The sequence below is a fragment of the Bos indicus x Bos taurus genome, chromosome 3 (genome assembly GCF_003369695.1).
Source record: "Bos indicus x Bos taurus breed Angus x Brahman F1 hybrid chromosome 3, Bos_hybrid_MaternalHap_v2.0, whole genome shotgun sequence".
NCBI classification, from domain to species: Eukaryota; Metazoa; Chordata; class Mammalia; order Artiodactyla; family Bovidae; genus Bos; species Bos indicus x Bos taurus.
In genome coordinates this window covers 21,439,088-21,457,628 of record NC_040078.1, presented here as the reverse complement: position 1 = coordinate 21,457,628, position 18,541 = coordinate 21,439,088, and the positions used below count along the sequence as shown (strand labels likewise).

At 37.6% G+C, this 18,541-nt stretch overlaps 1 protein-coding gene across 2 annotated transcripts in view; it reads right to left on the bottom strand.

The window, feature by feature from the left end:
* RNF115 (ring finger protein 115) overlaps positions 1-18,541 on the bottom strand; it is a 66,719-nt gene that overhangs the window by 10,404 nt on the left and 37,774 nt on the right. For both annotated transcript variants that reach the window (XM_027535262.1, XM_027535272.1), the window contains one exon: positions 15,570-15,781. In XM_027535262.1, the coding sequence (XP_027391063.1) occupies positions 15,570-15,781 (212 nt within the window). The remainder of the gene's footprint in view (positions 1-15,569; positions 15,782-18,541) is intronic.

The window sequence follows — 18,541 nt, the reverse complement described above, 5'->3', positions numbered from 1 at the left end:
AGATTTTGATACCCAGAAGTGAGTGCACGCATGCTAAGTTGTGTCCGACTCTTTGAAATCCCATGGACTGTAGCCTGCCAGGCTCCTCTGCTCATGGAGTTTTCCAGGCAAGAATACTGCAAGAGGATTGCCATTTCCTACTCCAGGGGATCTACCAGACCCAGGGGTCAAACATGTCTCTTGTGTCTCTTGCACTGGCAGGTGGATTCCTTACCACTGGGCCACCTGGGAAGCTTGCTGTAAAAAAAAAAAAAAAAAAAAAAACCTAAAACGTGGGAATAGCTCTGGAATACAGCAGAGGGCAGAGCTGGAAGGATTTTGAGGAGAGTGAGTAAAAGTTTGAAAAGCCTTGAAGAAATAGTAGACGCATGATGGCTTCTGAGGAAGAGTGAGTACTTAAGGGAAAGTGAGGAAAACAGGAGGGAAAGAGATCCTTGTTATGTAGTGGCAAAAGCCTGCCATCATATGGGAAGTAGAAGTTATGGCTCATGAACGGATGATAATCTAGCTAATAAGACTTCCAGACAGGAATGTTGAAGGTCCCTTTTGGTTTCATCTTGATGCATTAAAATGCAAAAGAAGAGGAATACATTAAAGGAAGAATACTTAAAAAGGAGTTAAGATTGGATCATTCTGAAAATTCCCAGACTCTCCAGATGGCAAATGATACTAAAATTAAGAAATGGCTTTTAAAAAAAAGAAAGAAAGAAATGGTTTTCAAGCAAAGATCAAATCATGGGCCTTGCCAGAAGAAAACAGTTAAAGAAGCCAAGAATATGGCTATAAAAATTCTTTGTGAAGACCTCAGAAAGATAGTGCCTAGAGAACTATTCAATTAAACAACTGTGGACGTCGTATTATTAATAGTTTTCTGGGGCTGCCATAACATATTCCCGCAAACTGGGTAGCTAAAACCAACAGGAGTTTGTTCTCTCATAATTTTGGAGTCAGAAATCTGAAATCAAGATGCTGTCAGGGGCTTCCCTGGTGACTCAGTGGTAAAGAATCCACCTGTCAATGCAGGAGACATAACAGACGTGGGTTTGATCCTTGGGTTGGAAAGACTCCCCTGGAGGAGGGCACGGCAACCCAGTATTCTTGCCTAGAGAATTCCAAGGACAGAAGAGCCTGGCAGGCTACAATCCACAGAGTTGCAAAGAGTCAGACATAACTGAAGCATCTGAGCACACACACACATAAAAGACCTTATTTCCAAATAAGATCATATTCACAGCTAAGTCAGGAAGTTAGGACTTGAACATTGGTAGAGTATACAGTTCTACCCACAACAAGTATTGTCCTTCAGCAATCCCAGCAGAAGTTCATGGTAAAAAAGAGTATCTAAAAAAGACTTGTGAGTGTAGCTCTTGTTAACGGCATGAACTTTACTAATACTCACAGGAGACTCAAAGTTTTCAAAAGAAACACTACCAGCTTAAATTGAAAAGTACAGAGGCAGTACAAAACGAAAAGAGATCTTTTAGGCCCTCAAAATTCTATTGGTAAGATGCACGCTAAGAAAACTATGGAGCTGCAAATTTGGACTACTTTTCACAGAAAACAATGACTCATTGGGTGGAATCAAGAGCCAGGAAGGAGGAAACAAGAGCCACAGAGAAGCATTCCTGGGCAGAAGTAGAACGAAGTCCCAATCAAGGACCGTCCAACATTTATCCAGACAAACATCAAAATTGCTATGAATCAGTAACTTCTGTGTGCCTTACATCTTCTCCCTTTCTAAACAGAAATCTCTATACCTATTTATTATATGCTTCTCCCATCACTATATGTTGTATATGTGAGGGGTAAAAAACTTGTGTCTTTGTTTTCTAGATCTCCACATCAAAAGGAATTCTGTCTATATCCAAAGAGGCTCATCCATACTCAGACCTAAGTAAATGACACCTGGATTTCAAGTTAATGCTATAAAGGGACAAGGCTTCTGGTGGGTCTTGGGAGGAGGTGAGTATATTTCTCACATGGGAGAAATTTCTGGCCAAAGGTTAAATTGTGGTAGTTTTAAAAAAATATGTCCGGGGCTTCTCTGGCAGTCCAGTGGTTAAGACTCTGCTTGCACTGCAGGGAGCACAGATTCGATCCCTGGTCAGAAAACTAAGACCCCCACATGCCGTGCAGCATGGCCAAAAAATTAAGGAAAAAAATTTTTTTTTTAATTTTGTAAATAAAAACATGTACACAAATTCTTTAATATTCTTCCTCATGAATGTGGGCTAGACTTGGTGACTCACTTCTTACAGATAAAATATAGCTGAAGTGACAGTGTTTGTCTTTTAAGATCAGGATATAAAAGCATTATGGTTTTCCCATCTTCCTTCTTCTCTCTTGAATCACTTACTCTAGGGGAAGCCAGCTGCCAAGTCATGAAGACACCAAAGAGTCCTATGGAGACGTCTACACAGTGAGGAATTGAGGCCTCCTGCCAACAGTAATGTTAGTTCACCCATCTTGAAGTGGATCTTACCAATCCCAGGTAAGTATTCAGATTACTGCTGCCACTGCAGACATTTTGATTACAACATCATGAAAAACTTTACCAAAAACACCTAGCTAATTTGCTCCCAAATTCCTGTCCCTCAGAAACTGTGAGATGATAAATGTCTGTTGTTAAAAGTTCCCTGATAGCTCAGTTGGTAAAGAATTCCCCTGCAATGCAGGAGACCCTGGTTCGATTCCTGGGTCAGGAAGATCCACTGCAGAAGGGATAGGCTACCCACTCCAATATTCTTGGGCTTCCCTTGTGGCTCAGCTGATGAAGAATCCACCCACAATGCGGAAGACCTGGGTTGGATCCCTGGGTTGGGGAGATCCCCTGGAGAAGGGAGAGGCTACCCACTCTAGTATTCTGGCCTGGAGAATTCTATGGATTTTATAGTCCATGGGGTTGCAGAGTCGGACACGACTGAGCAATAACTCTATCATAAATTGCTAAATTCTGGTATAATCTGTTTACCCAGCAACAAATGACTAGTATATCCTCGCCTGCTAGTAAAGGCATATCTCAGCAATATCACAGATGTGGTTCCAGACCACTGGAATGAAGCAAATGTTGCAATAAAATCACTCTTATGAATTTTTTGGTTTCCCAGTGCATATAAAAGTTATGTTTACACTTTACTGTTGTCTACTAACTGTGTGATAACATTATGTCTAAAACAATGTACATACCTTAATTTTAAAATATTTTATTATTTAAAAATGCTACCCATCATCTGAACCTTCAGCAAGTTAGTAGTAACACCAAAGACCACTGATCAAAGCTCACCACAGCAAATACAATAATGAAAAAGTTTAAAATATTATGAGAATTATGAAAATGTGACACAAAGACGTGAAGTGAGCAAATGCAGTTGAAAAAAATGGCACGGACAGATTTGTTGGATACAGGGTTGCCACAAACCTTCAATTCGTAAAAAACGCACTATCTGCTAAGAGCAATAAAGCAAAGTGTAATGAAAATTGGGGAGCTGTACAGTTGGCCTTCTGTACCCACAGGTTCTGCATCTGCAAACTATGAGGGGAGGGGGGAAACTCAAGAAAGCTCCAAAAAGCAAAACTTGAATTTGCAGTTCACCACCAACTATTTATATAGCATTTACATTGTTTAAAGTGTTGCTATTTACATAGCATTGTATTAAGTGTTACAGTAACCTAAAGATGACTTAAAGTATACAGAAGGATGTTTGCAAATAGTTTTATATCAGAGATGCAAATTCTCAGAGTTGGGTACCACCGGGGGGCGCAGGGTGTCCTGGAACCAATCCCTCCAACAGATACTGAGGGATGACTAACTAGAACAGTTAATCACATACTTGAACTAACCAATAAGTAAGTGGTAATAATCAAGTTTGAGAGAAAGACAGAAAGACTCTAGTTCCCTGAGGCTCTAAAGCAGACCCTATATAAATACTTGGAATTGCCAGGGATACCTCAGGGGATCAGCTGCTGATTTCGCCTTTATCGGCAGCTCACTCTCCGGAAGTGAGATGCAGGTTCCATCTCAGCAGCTCAAGGTGACCCCAGTAAGTGTATGAGCTGATGTCAGGAAATTATCTTCAATAATACATACACAGTACTTACACTGAACTTTTTTTAAACAAACACTTTCTTGTTAAAGTAATAGGAGCTAAAAGGAGTGGGGGAAGAGGTTTACGTATTTAATTTTAGCAACGCACAGAAGAGAGAAATAAATCCACAGGGTCTGGAAGGGAAGATACATGCTAAACCCAAGAGTAGTCACTTAGTCTCCAGAGCTGTATTCTCTCTAGGTTTTCCTCCTAGCTCCCTTCTCAGTCTTCTCTACTTATTCTTCCTACCTTCCAAACTTCTAATCAAGGAGGGCTTTGAGCTCAATTCCCTGAGCTCTTCTATTTTCTATCTTGACTCTTTTGGCAATTTCATCCAGTTTTATATTTAAGTACCATATATAGGCAACAACTTCCAGGTTTTATCTCCAGCCAAGACCTCTCCCTACTCAACATCATCACTTGAATGTGTAGTAAGCACCTCAAACTTATTAAGTCCAAAAGTGAACTCTTAGATCTTCTCCCCCAAACCTATCCCTTCGAGCATTCCCCATTTTAGCTGATGGTGGCTCCATTTTTCTAGTTGTTCAGACAAAAATCTTTGTCATCCTTAATCGTTCTGTTACACCTCATACCCAATCTGCCAGCAAATCCTATCATGCCCATTGTCAATCTTTACCTAGAATCCAACTTTTTTTTTTTTTTAAACTAACCCTCATCCAAGCCACTGGCATCTCTAATGCAACAGCCCCCTAACTGGTTTCTCTGCTTCTGTCTTTGCCCCCGTGCCCTTCGTACACACACATATCACTCGCCATTCTATTATCAACACAGCAGTTACAATGATCATTTAAAGGTGTAAGTTAGACCATGTCATTCCTCTACCCTAAAATTCCTACTGGACCTCCACTGCACTCAGAATAAAAGCCTTTATAATAGCCTACCAGTCTCTACATGATCTCAGACTCACCTCCTGATCTCCGGCCCCAACAAGTTCTCTGTGACCTCATCTCCTACTATTTCCCTCACCCATTCTGCTCTCTTTACATTAGACTCTCCTTGTTGGCACATTCCTGGCTCATTCCCTCACTACTTTTATGTCTATTCAAATATCTTCTCAATAAGGCCTTTGCTGACTACACTTTTTGAAGCTTCACTTCTCCCACACTCCCAAACTCCCTCCTCCCTTTTTTTTTCTATATCATTTACTGCTGTTTAACACTCTATTGATTAGGTTTATTTTGCTTGTCTGTCATCCCCCATTAGTATTTAAATTCCACAAGGGCAATCTTTTTTTTTCTTTTCTTTTTACTGTTTTGTTCACTAATGTATGCCCAACATCCTGAATAGCACTTGGCAGTAATACATAAATGCTTACTGCATGACTTAAGAGACCTCAAGATGGGGCCCAATCAGATAGTCATTGAAAGATATACTCAATCTATGAAGATTAAAAAAAAGAGATTATAAAACAGGTATAGTATGATTTCTTTTCAACTCTATAGATGTAGGTATCTCATATATATGTATGTAAAAGGTCTACATGATTACGTACCAAGAAACAACTGTGGCTAATTTCTGGGTAATGCTGTTTTTCCAATCCAAGCCAAAAACAAGACAAAGTAAACCTACTATTTTTAAATAACAAAAAAAGTCAATTCTCAAAATTTGAGTTGTGAGTAGTGGTCAGTAAACAATGGTCCCATAATCTAGGGTTACCTTCTGCTGCTGCTGCTAAGTTGCTTCAGTCATGTCTGACTCTGTGCGACCCCATAGACGGCAGCCCACCAGGAGCCTCCGTCCATGGGATTTTCCAGGCAAGAGTACTGGAGTGGGGTGCCATTGCCTTCTCCGAGGGTTAACTTTAGGAGAACATATTTTAGGTTGAAAACCTGCTGCTGCTGCTGCTGCTAAGTCGCTTCAGTCGTGTCCAACTCTGTGCGACCCCATAGATGACAGCCCACCAGGCCCCCCCGTCCCTGGGATTCTCAAGGCAAGAACACTGGAGTGGGTTGCCATTTCCTTCTCCAATGCATGGAAGTGAAAAGTGAAAGTGAAGTCACTTAGTCGTGTCCAACTCTTAAGTGACCCCATGGACTGCAGCCTACCAGGCTCCTCTGTCCATGGGATTTTCCAGGCAAGAGTACCGGAGTGGGTTGCCATTACCTTCTCTGGAAAACTTGATAAGCAGGATAAAAAGTTATACTACTTCTCAAATCAACAGGACAAACTGTTATCAGGAAGAAGCCAAGCCAAAATTTAATCAATAAAAAACTTATAAAATATGAAATTGTATAGTACTTTCAAAACACTGGGTAACATTGTAATGATAACTACTGTAAAGTAATAACAATCATGTGGAACAATCTGGGTTGACCTGCTAAGAAGGCAGAGCAATACGCCCCAAAGATGTGTTCCATTTACTCTTACATGAATGAAAGAAAAAATAAATTGAACATAAAACTCCCTAAGTTTTACTTACTGATACACTGATATGCGTCCCTTAGAAGGAAAATTTTTGACAAAGTTAGGCAAATGCTTAATTCTTTTTTTTTTCCCCTAATTGTGAAGACTATAAAACACTATTAAAATTTCTTTAAGTATTTTGAAACATTCATAATCCCACCAACTACAAATATCATCATTTTTGCCATATCCTGGCTCCAATATTTAACTGGCTTCATATCTTCAGGCAATTTACCTAACCTCTCTGTGCCTCAATTTCTACTGTAAAATGGAATATTCATAGTAACTTATCCAGAGTTATAATGAAGATTAAACAAATAATTGTAAAGCAATTGTAAATCAAACTACTATCTGGCACAAACTCTTAGCTATTATTACTACTAATTCATATGTTCCATATACCTCTTAGAAACATAATTACAATTATTCATTCATTCAACACAAATATATAGTGTGTGTATTGTGTGTTTGTGCTCAGTGGTGTCTGACTTTGTGAATTTATAGACTGGAGTCTGCCAGGCTCCTCTGTCCATGGGATTTCCCAGGAAAGAATGTTGGAGTGGGTTACCATTTCTTTCTCCAGAAGATTCATTCAACACAAATATATACAGTATTCACTATAAAACAGACACTAACTAGAAGCTGGGAATACAAAAATGAATAAAATGCCACCCTAAGCCACTGATCCCAGAAGTAACTGAAAAGGTTGTAACAGATCTGGTCTCCCAAAGATGCTAGGCTCAGATAAAAATTACAGGTAACTTTTATCAAACCTTTAAAAAATAGATAATTCCTGATTTAAACTATTCTCAACCATAAACACAAAGCAAGATTTCCCAGTTTATTCTACCAAACTAAAATAACCCTGATACCAAAGCCTGATAAAGATTATACAAGAAAATTACCAGCTTCCGTATGAATTGATGCAAAAATCCTAAAAAAGATTAGGAAGAAATCAACTCCAACAATTCATTAAAAGATCAATGCTTCTTTGTCAAAGTAGTTTTTAATTAAAATCTGATGAATTCATAGTGTTCACTGAATGTTAGAAAATCTATTAGTTAATAAAATGCACTAATTGTTTAAAGGAGAAAAACTATAAGGGCAATCTTCACAGGACTGCAAAGAGCATTTGATAAAATCACTCGCCATCCTCAGTTAAAAGCCCATAAAAAATCAGGAATAAAATAAATGTGATAGTGCACATATTAGGAACCAAAAGCAAATATGCTTAATAAAGAAACACTAATTCACTCTTACTGAAGTCAGGAAGAAGACAAAAATAACTATTAGGTAACTGTTTTGATAATAAGTCAGTGTTACAGATAAGAAAAATAATGAGGCATAAACACAGGGAAAAAATACAATCAATATTTGTAAATGATACACCTGTTAATCTAGAAAATTTAGAAAACAAAATGAATAACTATTAGAGCTAATAAGACAACTAAATTAAGGAGCAAGGTGTTGGGTAGCAATCTATCTAACAATCAGTTTAAAAATTAAGTGAAACTATAAAATTTTACTGAATACATCAAAAAAGAACTATACAAATTGAGACATGAGCTGCAAGTCCAGATGAGAAGTTTCAATATTATAAAAAGTACCAACTGTCCCCAAATAAATGAAATTCCAGTCAAAATTCCAACAGGATAAGAGAGGTCAGAGATTGACAAATTACATTTAAAATTCATTTGAAAGAGTAAATGCAAGAGAAGCATTCAGCAGTTTTTCAAAAGGAATAATAATGAAATAGACATTCACTACTAGGTATCAAATCATACTACAAAATTATAGAAAGTAAATCAGGAAGACATAGGCATCGGAGCATATAAAAAAATATCAGATCATAATACAAAATCCAGAGATGAATATGAAACTGTATACATAACAAAGGTAACATTTCAAGTCAGATGGATTATTCAATAAATGATAATGAGAAATAATTATATACTCATATTTGGAGGGGACATATTAACTCAAAAAATGCACAAGAATTATACCACTCAGTTCCAGAAGTGTGTGCACAAAACACAGAAATCCTCCCTGGAAGTGGATAGAGGCACATATCCACTGGGATGAATGCTCTAATGTTCTTATAAACTTGGAACTACCATTAGCTTTCATTTTACATAGGAGAGCTATCTAATAATGATGCCAACAAAGAGAGGACAGAGACAGACAGATGATGATAACATACTGACCAACCACTTAGTTCCATCTAAGAACATCTAATTTACATCAGTGGTCAATACTGTCCCCACAGAGCAACTGAGAAATCCAAAGAGATGGTTTTGCTAGATTCAATAAATGGGGTAGTACCATTCATACTCAATAGATAGGAAGGAGCAGTACTAGTCATCCTGCCAAGAAATGGGAAGTCAGCCAGGATCAACACGGAACTGTCTTCCAACATGTGTAATTTGTGAACATCCTGCCTGGACATTCATTTGGGGCATGTCTGTTTAGAATTAACTGAATTTTCTAGTAACACATCTACTGTGAAAATCAAGGGAAAATTATACATTCCCGCCCCCAGCACTTTCCCAGGAAGTCTTCACCACTTTGGAAAATCTTAACACCGGCAATCACAGGTTCGATCCCTGGTTGGGGAAGATCTCCTGGAGTAGGAAATGGCAACCCACTCCAGTATTCTTGCCTGGGAAATTCCATGGACAGAAGAGTCTGGCAGGCCATAGTCCAGGAAGTCGCAAAGAGTCGGACATGACTGAGCACATACAGATGCACACAACTCTAGCAATGCTGCTTGTGGTAGACAGAGACGGTAGATATTACACTCTCATACCATCTGCCTATCATATTAATTAAAAAAAATTACAGACATTTATTCTTTAGTTGAAAAATCCATACACATAATCAGAATATACAGTTTAAGGTTTCTTTTTAGTGCAAAGGAATCCAACGTCTCAAGAGCTTTGATGAGCCTGCAACATGTTTTCTGGAAATCACTTAACTGAGCCTTTTGAGACTCTGGAACAAAACAGAAGAAAAATTGTCTCAAGAAAATCAGCACTTAGATTTTGAAATCAAACTGCTGCTGCTGCTGCTGCTGCTGCTAAGTCGCTTCAGTCGTGTCCAACTCTGTGCGACCCCACAGACGGCAGCCCACCAGGCTCCCCCATCCCTGGGATTCTCCAGGCAAGAACACTGGAGTGGGTTGCCATTTCCTTCTCCAATGCATGAAAGTGAAAAGTTAAAGTGAAATCACTCAGTCGTGTCCGACTCTTCGCGACCCCATGGACTGCAGCCTACCAGGCTCCTCTGTCCATAGGATTTTCCAGGCAAGAGTACTGGAGTTGGATGCCATTGCCTTCTCCGTGAAATCAAACTACCTATTAATTCTATACATCCAGAACTGGAAAGAACTGGGACAATTCTCTTCTATATTTCCAACATGCTCAGATTTACCCTAGCAAAGAGATGCCTGCTCTACTGGAAGACATAATGCAAACAGAATAAATTCAACAGAAGATGGTGATATGCTTTTTTTTTTTTTTTTGGCCACAGATGTGGCTTGTGGGATATCAGTTCACTGACCAAGGATGGAACCCAGGCCACAGCAGTGAAAGCCCGGAATCCTAACCATCAGACCACCATGGAACTCCTGGTGGTACACTTTTAAGGAGGACACAATTGATGGCCTGTGGCAAGTTTATGGAATGGTAAAGATTTTCAGGGCAGGGATGAGAAAAATAGCTACAGAAAAGGTAATGTAAGATTGCAAATAAGAACTTATATTGATAACTGAACTGAGCAATGATATACTTTTAAACAAAGGTGGACCTCATTTACCTAATATTCAATTTCCAACAGTTTCAATACATACCATTGGGAATACCACTACTGACTACTTTGCATATAATTCAGGATTCCATAGACCCCATGGAGACATGGAATTCAATGAGAAGCCTTCATCTTTTATGTGAAATTCAAAGGCATTGTGAAGTCTGAGGTCAACTGAGCTAACCAGGTTAACTAGGATTTGATTCATTTGTAAGAGAACCCTCCTGCAACAGTTCTATTTAATTCTCCTAAAAATGGTGGCCTTTTAAACTTTTCTTTCAGAAGCAGCAGTTATATAAATGGGATGCTGGATTAAACCTAAAAATAGGGGTACTGGTCAACTTTCATTATTTTTCTACATATAATCCTGGAAAAAGGTTAGGAGATCCCTCTTCCCACTCTACACATTTCTCATCAAAATATAATTTGAAAGTTTGTCCTTGCCAAACTATAAAACAGTTACTTGAGAATAAACCAGCAGAGCACTGCATCACCTCAATAAAGCTGTAGGTTTCATCATATGCACCAACAAATCTACAGGGGTAGTTTCTACACCCCTCTTTTGAAGACTATCTCACACCTCTCATACCACACAGCATTTTAAACACTGACATATAACTCCCTAATAAGATAAAGCAAAGATGAAAGTGTTTATAAAGCCAGGGATGAGCAGCTTCCACATGATTTGTAATTCTTTACAGTTTCAGGATTAAGCTGTCAGTCAGGCTTTGATTCATGTTAAATAGTGTATGGATGATGTTAATGTCGCCCCCAGGCCCCATTTCCTGGCCTACTCCTTAGAACTATTTCCATGAAAATATATTTTAAAATAAATAAATAAAGGGGTGTAAAAGATAAAACTGTTTATCTTATTAAATACACTATCACTTAAGTCTTCTAACATTACTGCACTTTAATTTTCATAATTTCCCAATGCATTCATGAAGCAATCTGCAGAAAATGTTTTAACAAATTAAAGAGCTTTTAAATCTGATATTTGTATGTATTTGTGAAATGATTATCACGTAAGTCTAGTTAATATTCGTCACCATACAGTTTAAATTTTTTTTTAACATGAGAACTTTTAAGACCTACTCTCTCAGCAATTTTCAAATATGCAATAACATTATTAACTATAGCAGCCATATTGTACATTATAATCCCATGACTTATTCATAATATAACTGGAAATCTGTCCTTTCTGATACCCTTCACCCATTTCACACACCTCCCACCCTAAAATCCCTCTGGCAACCACCAATCTGTTCTCTGTATCTATGAACCTGATTAATGAATTTTTTTTTTTTAAGATTCCAACTATAAGATCATACAGTATTTGTCTTTCTTTGTCTGATTTATTTCATGCAGCATAATGCCTTCAAGGTCCATCCATGTTGTTGCAAATGGCAAAATTTCATCCTTTTTCATGGCTGAATAACATACACACACATATATATGTGTATCACAATTTTTTTTTAATCTATTCATCCATCAATGGCTCCTTAGGTTGTTTCCATGTCTTGGCTATGGAAAACAATGCTGCAACAAACATGGGATGCCATTTATCTTTTCATATTTGTGTTTTTGTTTCCTTCAGATAAATACCCAGGAATGGAGTTGCTGGATCATAAGGTAGTCCCATTTTTAATTTTTTTTGAGAAACCTCCATATTGTTTCCCACAGTGGCTACACCAGTTTACATTCCTACCAAGTGTAAAGGGGTTTGTTCCCTTTTCTCCACAACCTCATCAACACTTATTATTTCTTGTATTTTTGATAACAGCCATTCTAACAGGTGTAAGGTGATATTTCATTGCAGTTTTGATTTTTATTCCTCTGATGATTAGTGATGCTTGGCATTCTTTCATGTCCTTTCTGGCCATTTGTATGTCTTCTTTGGAAAAATGTCTATTCAGATATTCTGCCCATTTTTTAAACAGATTGTTAGGCTGTTTGCCTTTCATTTTGTTGATGATTTCCTTTGCCATGCAGAAGCTTTTTATCCTTCGATGTAGTCCCACTGTTCATTTTTGCTTTTGGAGTCAGATCCAAAATATCATCACCAAGATCAATGTCAAGGAGCTTGCTGCCTATGTTACCTCATAGGGATTTTATGGTTTCAGGTCTTATGTACAAGTCCTTACTCTATCTTGAGTTAATTTCTGTGGATGGTATAAGGCAGTTTCATTCTTTTGCATGTGGTGACTCTCAGAGCCCCAAAATGGCATCTAGCTTTCTCCTCAGCAATAGACTGAAGGCTTTCAGCAAATTTTCACTGCTTAACATCCTGATGGACAGGCCTGCCACAGGATGCATCCTTAGGAAATGTGCATTTACAGCCACTAAAATACACACAAATCTAATATACAACATAATCTCACTTGGCCCTGTATCCCAGTCTGTGCACTTTATCAAGCCAAGTGGGGCAGGCAGTCTTACAGAGCTCTGAGAGCTGGCAGTACTGTACCCTGAAAAGAAAGTGCATTAGGTCAACTGCTTCCTCCTCTATAGCTCCTGGATGTATTAATACTTGTACCGATACAAGTACCCATCTTGGCTTACCTAATGGCTGCTGCCAGACAGAAAGGCACTATCACTTTCTTAGTGATTCTCCACACAGAAGCAAGCATCTGGTATTTCACAGTCTCCCAAATCAGTCATAGCCAAGTATTTATAAATTTAAAAACATATTTTTTATGTATTTAGTTCTCTTTTATATTAGTTGGAGAATAATAATATAGGCATAGATGTTTTAATTATATTTTATAGGTTTTATTATGAATAAATTCCAAATCAGGATAATAAGAAATGATATCATATTTGCTAAAAAAGAAGAGATGTTGGGTCTGATATGGCCAAGAACCACTTGAGTTATATGAACCAACACATTCTAATTTTCTCAAGTTATATTAAATTGAATTTCTATTGCTTTTAACAAGAGAGTTCTGACCATTATAACTAAAAAGCACTAGATAAGAAAATATTGGGAGAAAATATGGGTATATTTTAAAATCATGAAATAAGGAGAGAGACTTTCTAAGTATGGTATGAAATCTAAAATATGTAATATATAAACAATATATAAAAGATTAAGATCTTTGCTACATAGAGAGAACTCCTATAAAACAATTTTTTAATTCTGTAATAGGAAAACCAAAGGATATTAATAAACAATTCATAAAAGAAAAAATGCCTAATAATTATATGAAAATAAACTTAATCAAATGAAAAATTAAAGAGACATTAAAAAGTAATATTTAGCATATTACTAGCATATTTTTGTCTATCAGATCATGAAAGATAAAAGACTGATAACAGTTTGATAAGGATGTTCCGTACATTTCAAATACTACTGGTGAGAATATAATGCTATAGCCTTTCAGAAGGGCAATTGGACAGTATCAATTTTCAAATGGTCATATCTTTGACCCAGCTCTTTCTCTCTTAGAATTTTATACTCCAGCAAGAGAATTTCAGAAAAACATCTACTTCTGCTTCACTGACTATGCGAAAGCCTTTGATTGAATGGATCACAACAAACTGGAAAATTCTTAAATAGACTGGAATACCACACCATCTTACATATTTCCTGAGAAACCTGTATGCAGGTCAAGAAGTAACAGTTAGAACCAGACATGGAACAACAAATTGGTTCAAAAATTGGGAAAGGAGTACATCAAGGCTGTGTATTGTTATCATGCTTATTTAACTTACATGCAGAGTACATTACGCAAAATACTGAGCTGGATGAATCACAAGCTAGAATCAAGATTGCTGGGAGAAATATCAACAAACTCAGATATGCAGATGATACCACCTTATGGCAGAAAATGAAGAGGAACTAAAGAACCTCTTGATGAAGGTGAAAGAGGACAGTTGGCTTAAAAACTGTCTTTTTCTGGCGTTAAGCCAAAAAAAGCTGGCTTAAAATTCAACATTCAGAAAACTAAAATCATGGTATCTGATCCCATCACTTCATGGCAAATAGATGGGGGGAAAGTGGAAACAGTGAACAGTGACAGATTTTATTTTCTTGGGCTCTGAAATCACTGTGGATGGTGACTGCAGCCAAGAAATTAAAAGACGCTCCCTGGAAGAAAAGTTATGACAAACCTATACAGCATATTAATAAGCAAAGACATCACTTAGGTGACAAAGATCTGTATAGTCAAAGCTATTGTTTTTCCAGTAGTCATGTGTGGATGTGAGAGCTGGACCATAAAGAAGGCTGAGCGCCAAAGAATTGATGCTTTTGAACTGTGGTGTTGGAGAAGACTCTTGAGAGTCCCTGGGACAGCAAGAAGATCAAACCGGTCAATCCTAAAGGAAATCAACCATGAATATTCCACTGCAAGGACTGATGCTGAAGTTGAAGCTCCAACACATGGCCACCTGATACAAAGAGCTGACTTGGGGAAAGATCCCAATGCTGGGAAAGACTGAGGGCCTGAGAAAGGGGCGACAGAGAGTGAGATGGTTGGATATCATTACAGACTCAATGGACCTGAATTTGAGCAAACTCCAGGAGACAGTGAAGGACAGAGAAGCCTGGCATGCTATAGTTCATGGGGTTGCAAAGAGTCGAACATGATTTAGCAACTGAACAATAACAAAATGAGAACAGCAACAACACCTACCATTTTACATGGATTAAATGAGCTAAGTAGAAAAAAGCACAAAGCACAATCCTATGCACATGGCAAACACTTAAAAATTTAGTGTTTATCATTGCTACTAAATGGTATCCATGAGATCAAGGACTACTATCTGTTTTGCTCACCATCATATCCCCAGTATCCAGTGAAGTGTCCCAACATAAAAGACACTCTATAAGTATTTGCTGAGTGAACGTTTTGCAGTCACAAGACTCTATATTCCTATTAAATTTCATATTAACTCCATCACTGCAATCTATTGAGGTCTTTTTGAATCCTAATGTCATCCAATATATCCGCTATCTCTTTCAGTATCTTCTGAAACTTTGATAAACCTATCACCTAGATATTTATCTGAAATATTAATAAAAATGTTAACTAGAGACCTATGTCATTAGTTTTATCATCCTTCAGTTTATCATCATTGGTAAACTGGTACTAGTTGAGTACAGACATTCAATTTGGCTTCATTTTCATTCTGCGTATATATTCTCATCTTGTCCACAAAGTACAAAAATCTTATTATGTCAATTAGATTATGTCAGTATGTCCTTCACTGAAACTACCCTTAAAAGAATTTAAATAACAATTTAGCACTCACCTTTCAAAAGCCGGGGATCTCTCTGGACGAGTACTTCCTCGAGATCTGTATCTCTGAGTCACTGACAGCCGTGGAGGCCGACTTGGTCCCCAGAAGTCAGTGTGAGTTTGGTGACTCCTCTCATTGGCTCTGTTATCTTGGTCCAGTAGACTGCTACTTAGAAAGGGTCTAAAATCTTGGAAAAACATCGTGGGGTCCAAACGGTCCCAGAACTATAGCAAAAACCAGAAATAAACAACATGTTACTTTTTTCAAGAAAAGGTGACAGAGGAAACAGGATGAAAAAATACTGAAAAAAAGAGAGGATTAACTTTTAAGACTTCAAAATTCAGCAGTTCCAAATGTTAAAAATGTATGCTTCCCAATTTCGTGGAGGAAAAAAGAGAAGTCTCTCAAGTGTATGCACAGGGGGAAAATTTTGTATACCAAGAAATAATTCCCTTCATATAGAAAGAAGCCAATGGCCAGACCTTAATACTGAGCTCATAGCCACATGGCTCTGACCAGTTTCCCACACTAAAATTAAAAACATGAACCAAAGGTTGATCTTGAACTTCTGTCCTAAGTACAATCAATCATCTAGATAAACATTATAACCTTGTGTATTGTAACAATGACATCCACATGTCTACCATAGAATAACCTAAGATTAAACAAAATGGATGTATACACTTGTGGGGGAAAAAAAAGAATCAACACTACAAAGTGAAGACAGATGTCTATAAAATACCTAACTTATAGAAGGTGCATGAGGAAGCTGTGTCAAAGCTGTGCCAAAGCAGTGCAAGAATGTCTGATAAGGCCATTCTATCGTACACACTTTTTACTAAAAGCGTATTGGCATGGGACAGGCATGTCTAGGGGCGAGGGGGAAGGGGAGTGCTTGTTGGGTTTTGCCAAGGAATCACTAAACAAAGAGTAAGAGGAAAAAATCCAAGTTACCTCTAAAATAATTTAAATTTTATTTATTTGGGCATCAGATATTTCAAGAGTTCCACAGACCACAGCTTACTTCACTCCATCCAACCAAGTACATAACTCTGGTCACATCCTGGTCTTTTCATGTTGTTTTAAAGTTTTAAATCAAGTTAAAAAAAAAACCTCATCATTTATTGTATTTTTTAGTATGTTACTAAAATATTAAACTACTCAATACATGAGCTTAGATCCTAAAATCCTCACAGCTCCTCCATCCCAGACTGATCTTTCTTCCAGAGACCGATACTTGCAACAGCCTCCTTTAGAAATACTCAGAGAAGGGTTAGCAGCTCAGTTGCACATTAAGCTAAAGCTGATTCTCAATCTACCTTCCAGTAATTTGTCACATCAATTCTTGAAGTTAAGGGGTTTGTCTAGGTTTGTCAGTAATGTTATTTTTTGCTAATTTTTCCAATTTATAATTTCTGCTTTATTTTCAAAGATGCTTTCTCCCTTTTTAGTTAAAAATATACAATAAATATAAATTATAAAAATACAAGTGCAGAATATAAAATACAAAGTACAATATAGCTTCCATTCTCTCAGCTGTGACCAAACCCTACCCCTAATTCCAAAGAACTATTTAGAGGTTAATTTGATATGCAGAATTCCAGATTTTTTTTTCTTGAGAGGGAATTGTTAAATTTTAATCTTTTGTTTTCCTTTTTATACTTTATGACTTTCTTGTTGCTGTTTGTTATAGTTCTAGAACACAGGCACCATTCCACTAATAGAAACTGACAGGACATAGAGACAGAACTATCTGATGAATACACACAATGACTAGAAAAGAAATATAAAGAGACTTAGTTTATGAAAAGACTTAGCTTACCTCTGAGAAATCATCCCCCCAAATAGGTCCTATATTAACAACTGCAAAAACTAAACAAACCCAAATGAAATAAAAGCAAATAAAACTTCAAAACATTAAAATACAGTGCAAAAAAATGGTGAGACAAATTTAAGTCACTTTCCAGCCCTTCAGTCAATAAAAGGCTGTGACTGTGTCTTTGTTTGGATTCAGGTCCTCCTTTTTAAATTATGCCCTAAAGCCCTTGCCCCAAGTGATGGGGGATTGGGGGGATGTTAAGCGGGGCAGTGAACACCGGTCTGTGACACCAGACAGCATGCGCTTTCACGGTGGGCCAGCACAGCAATGACGACTCCCCTATTCTCACCGGTAAAGCTTTAGAATTCCAGATCTTTAATTATCTATGTGTACATACATTCACCAGGTTTTATAAACATACACCCACATTTATTCAACAAATACTTACTGAGCATGTACTATGTCCCAATCACTTTCTGGGAATGATTAGAATACAGCAGTTAACAAGATGTGAAAAAGCAAATAAGAACTTGTGCCCTAACAGATTTCATTTTCAAGTGGGAAGAGAAACACTCTCCCTCCCTCCAATAAAAAACAATGCCATGAAAGGAAAAAAAGGCTTGCAATGAATAACTCAGAACAAAGGCATATCATTCTTTTCAACAATAGCACTGTATGGATGTTTTATGTTTTATAAAGTCTTTAACATTTATTATAATATATAGTATTTGACACATGTAAAATAACACAAGAAAGGAGGTGTAAGAAAATAAAACAGGACTTCCCTAGTGGCAGAGAAGATAAGAATCGACCTGCCAATGCAGGGAACATGGGTTCCATCCCTGGTCTGAGAAGATCCCACACGCTGTGGACCAACAAGGTCCCTGCGCCACAACCACTGAAGCCCATATGCCCTAGCGCCTGTGCTCCACAAGAAAAGCCAACACAATGAGAAGCCTGTGCACCGCGACAAAGAGTAGCCCCAATTCTCCGTCAACTAGAGAAAGCCTGCACACAGCAATGAAGGCCCAGCGCAAACGAAAAAAGTAAAAATAAATTTTTTAAAAAAGAAAACATATGGTCGTGTAACCATCTCTTAGCTCATATGACCAAAACCACTGAAACCCTATGTCCCTCCCTCCTCCAACCTCCAGGGATAACCACT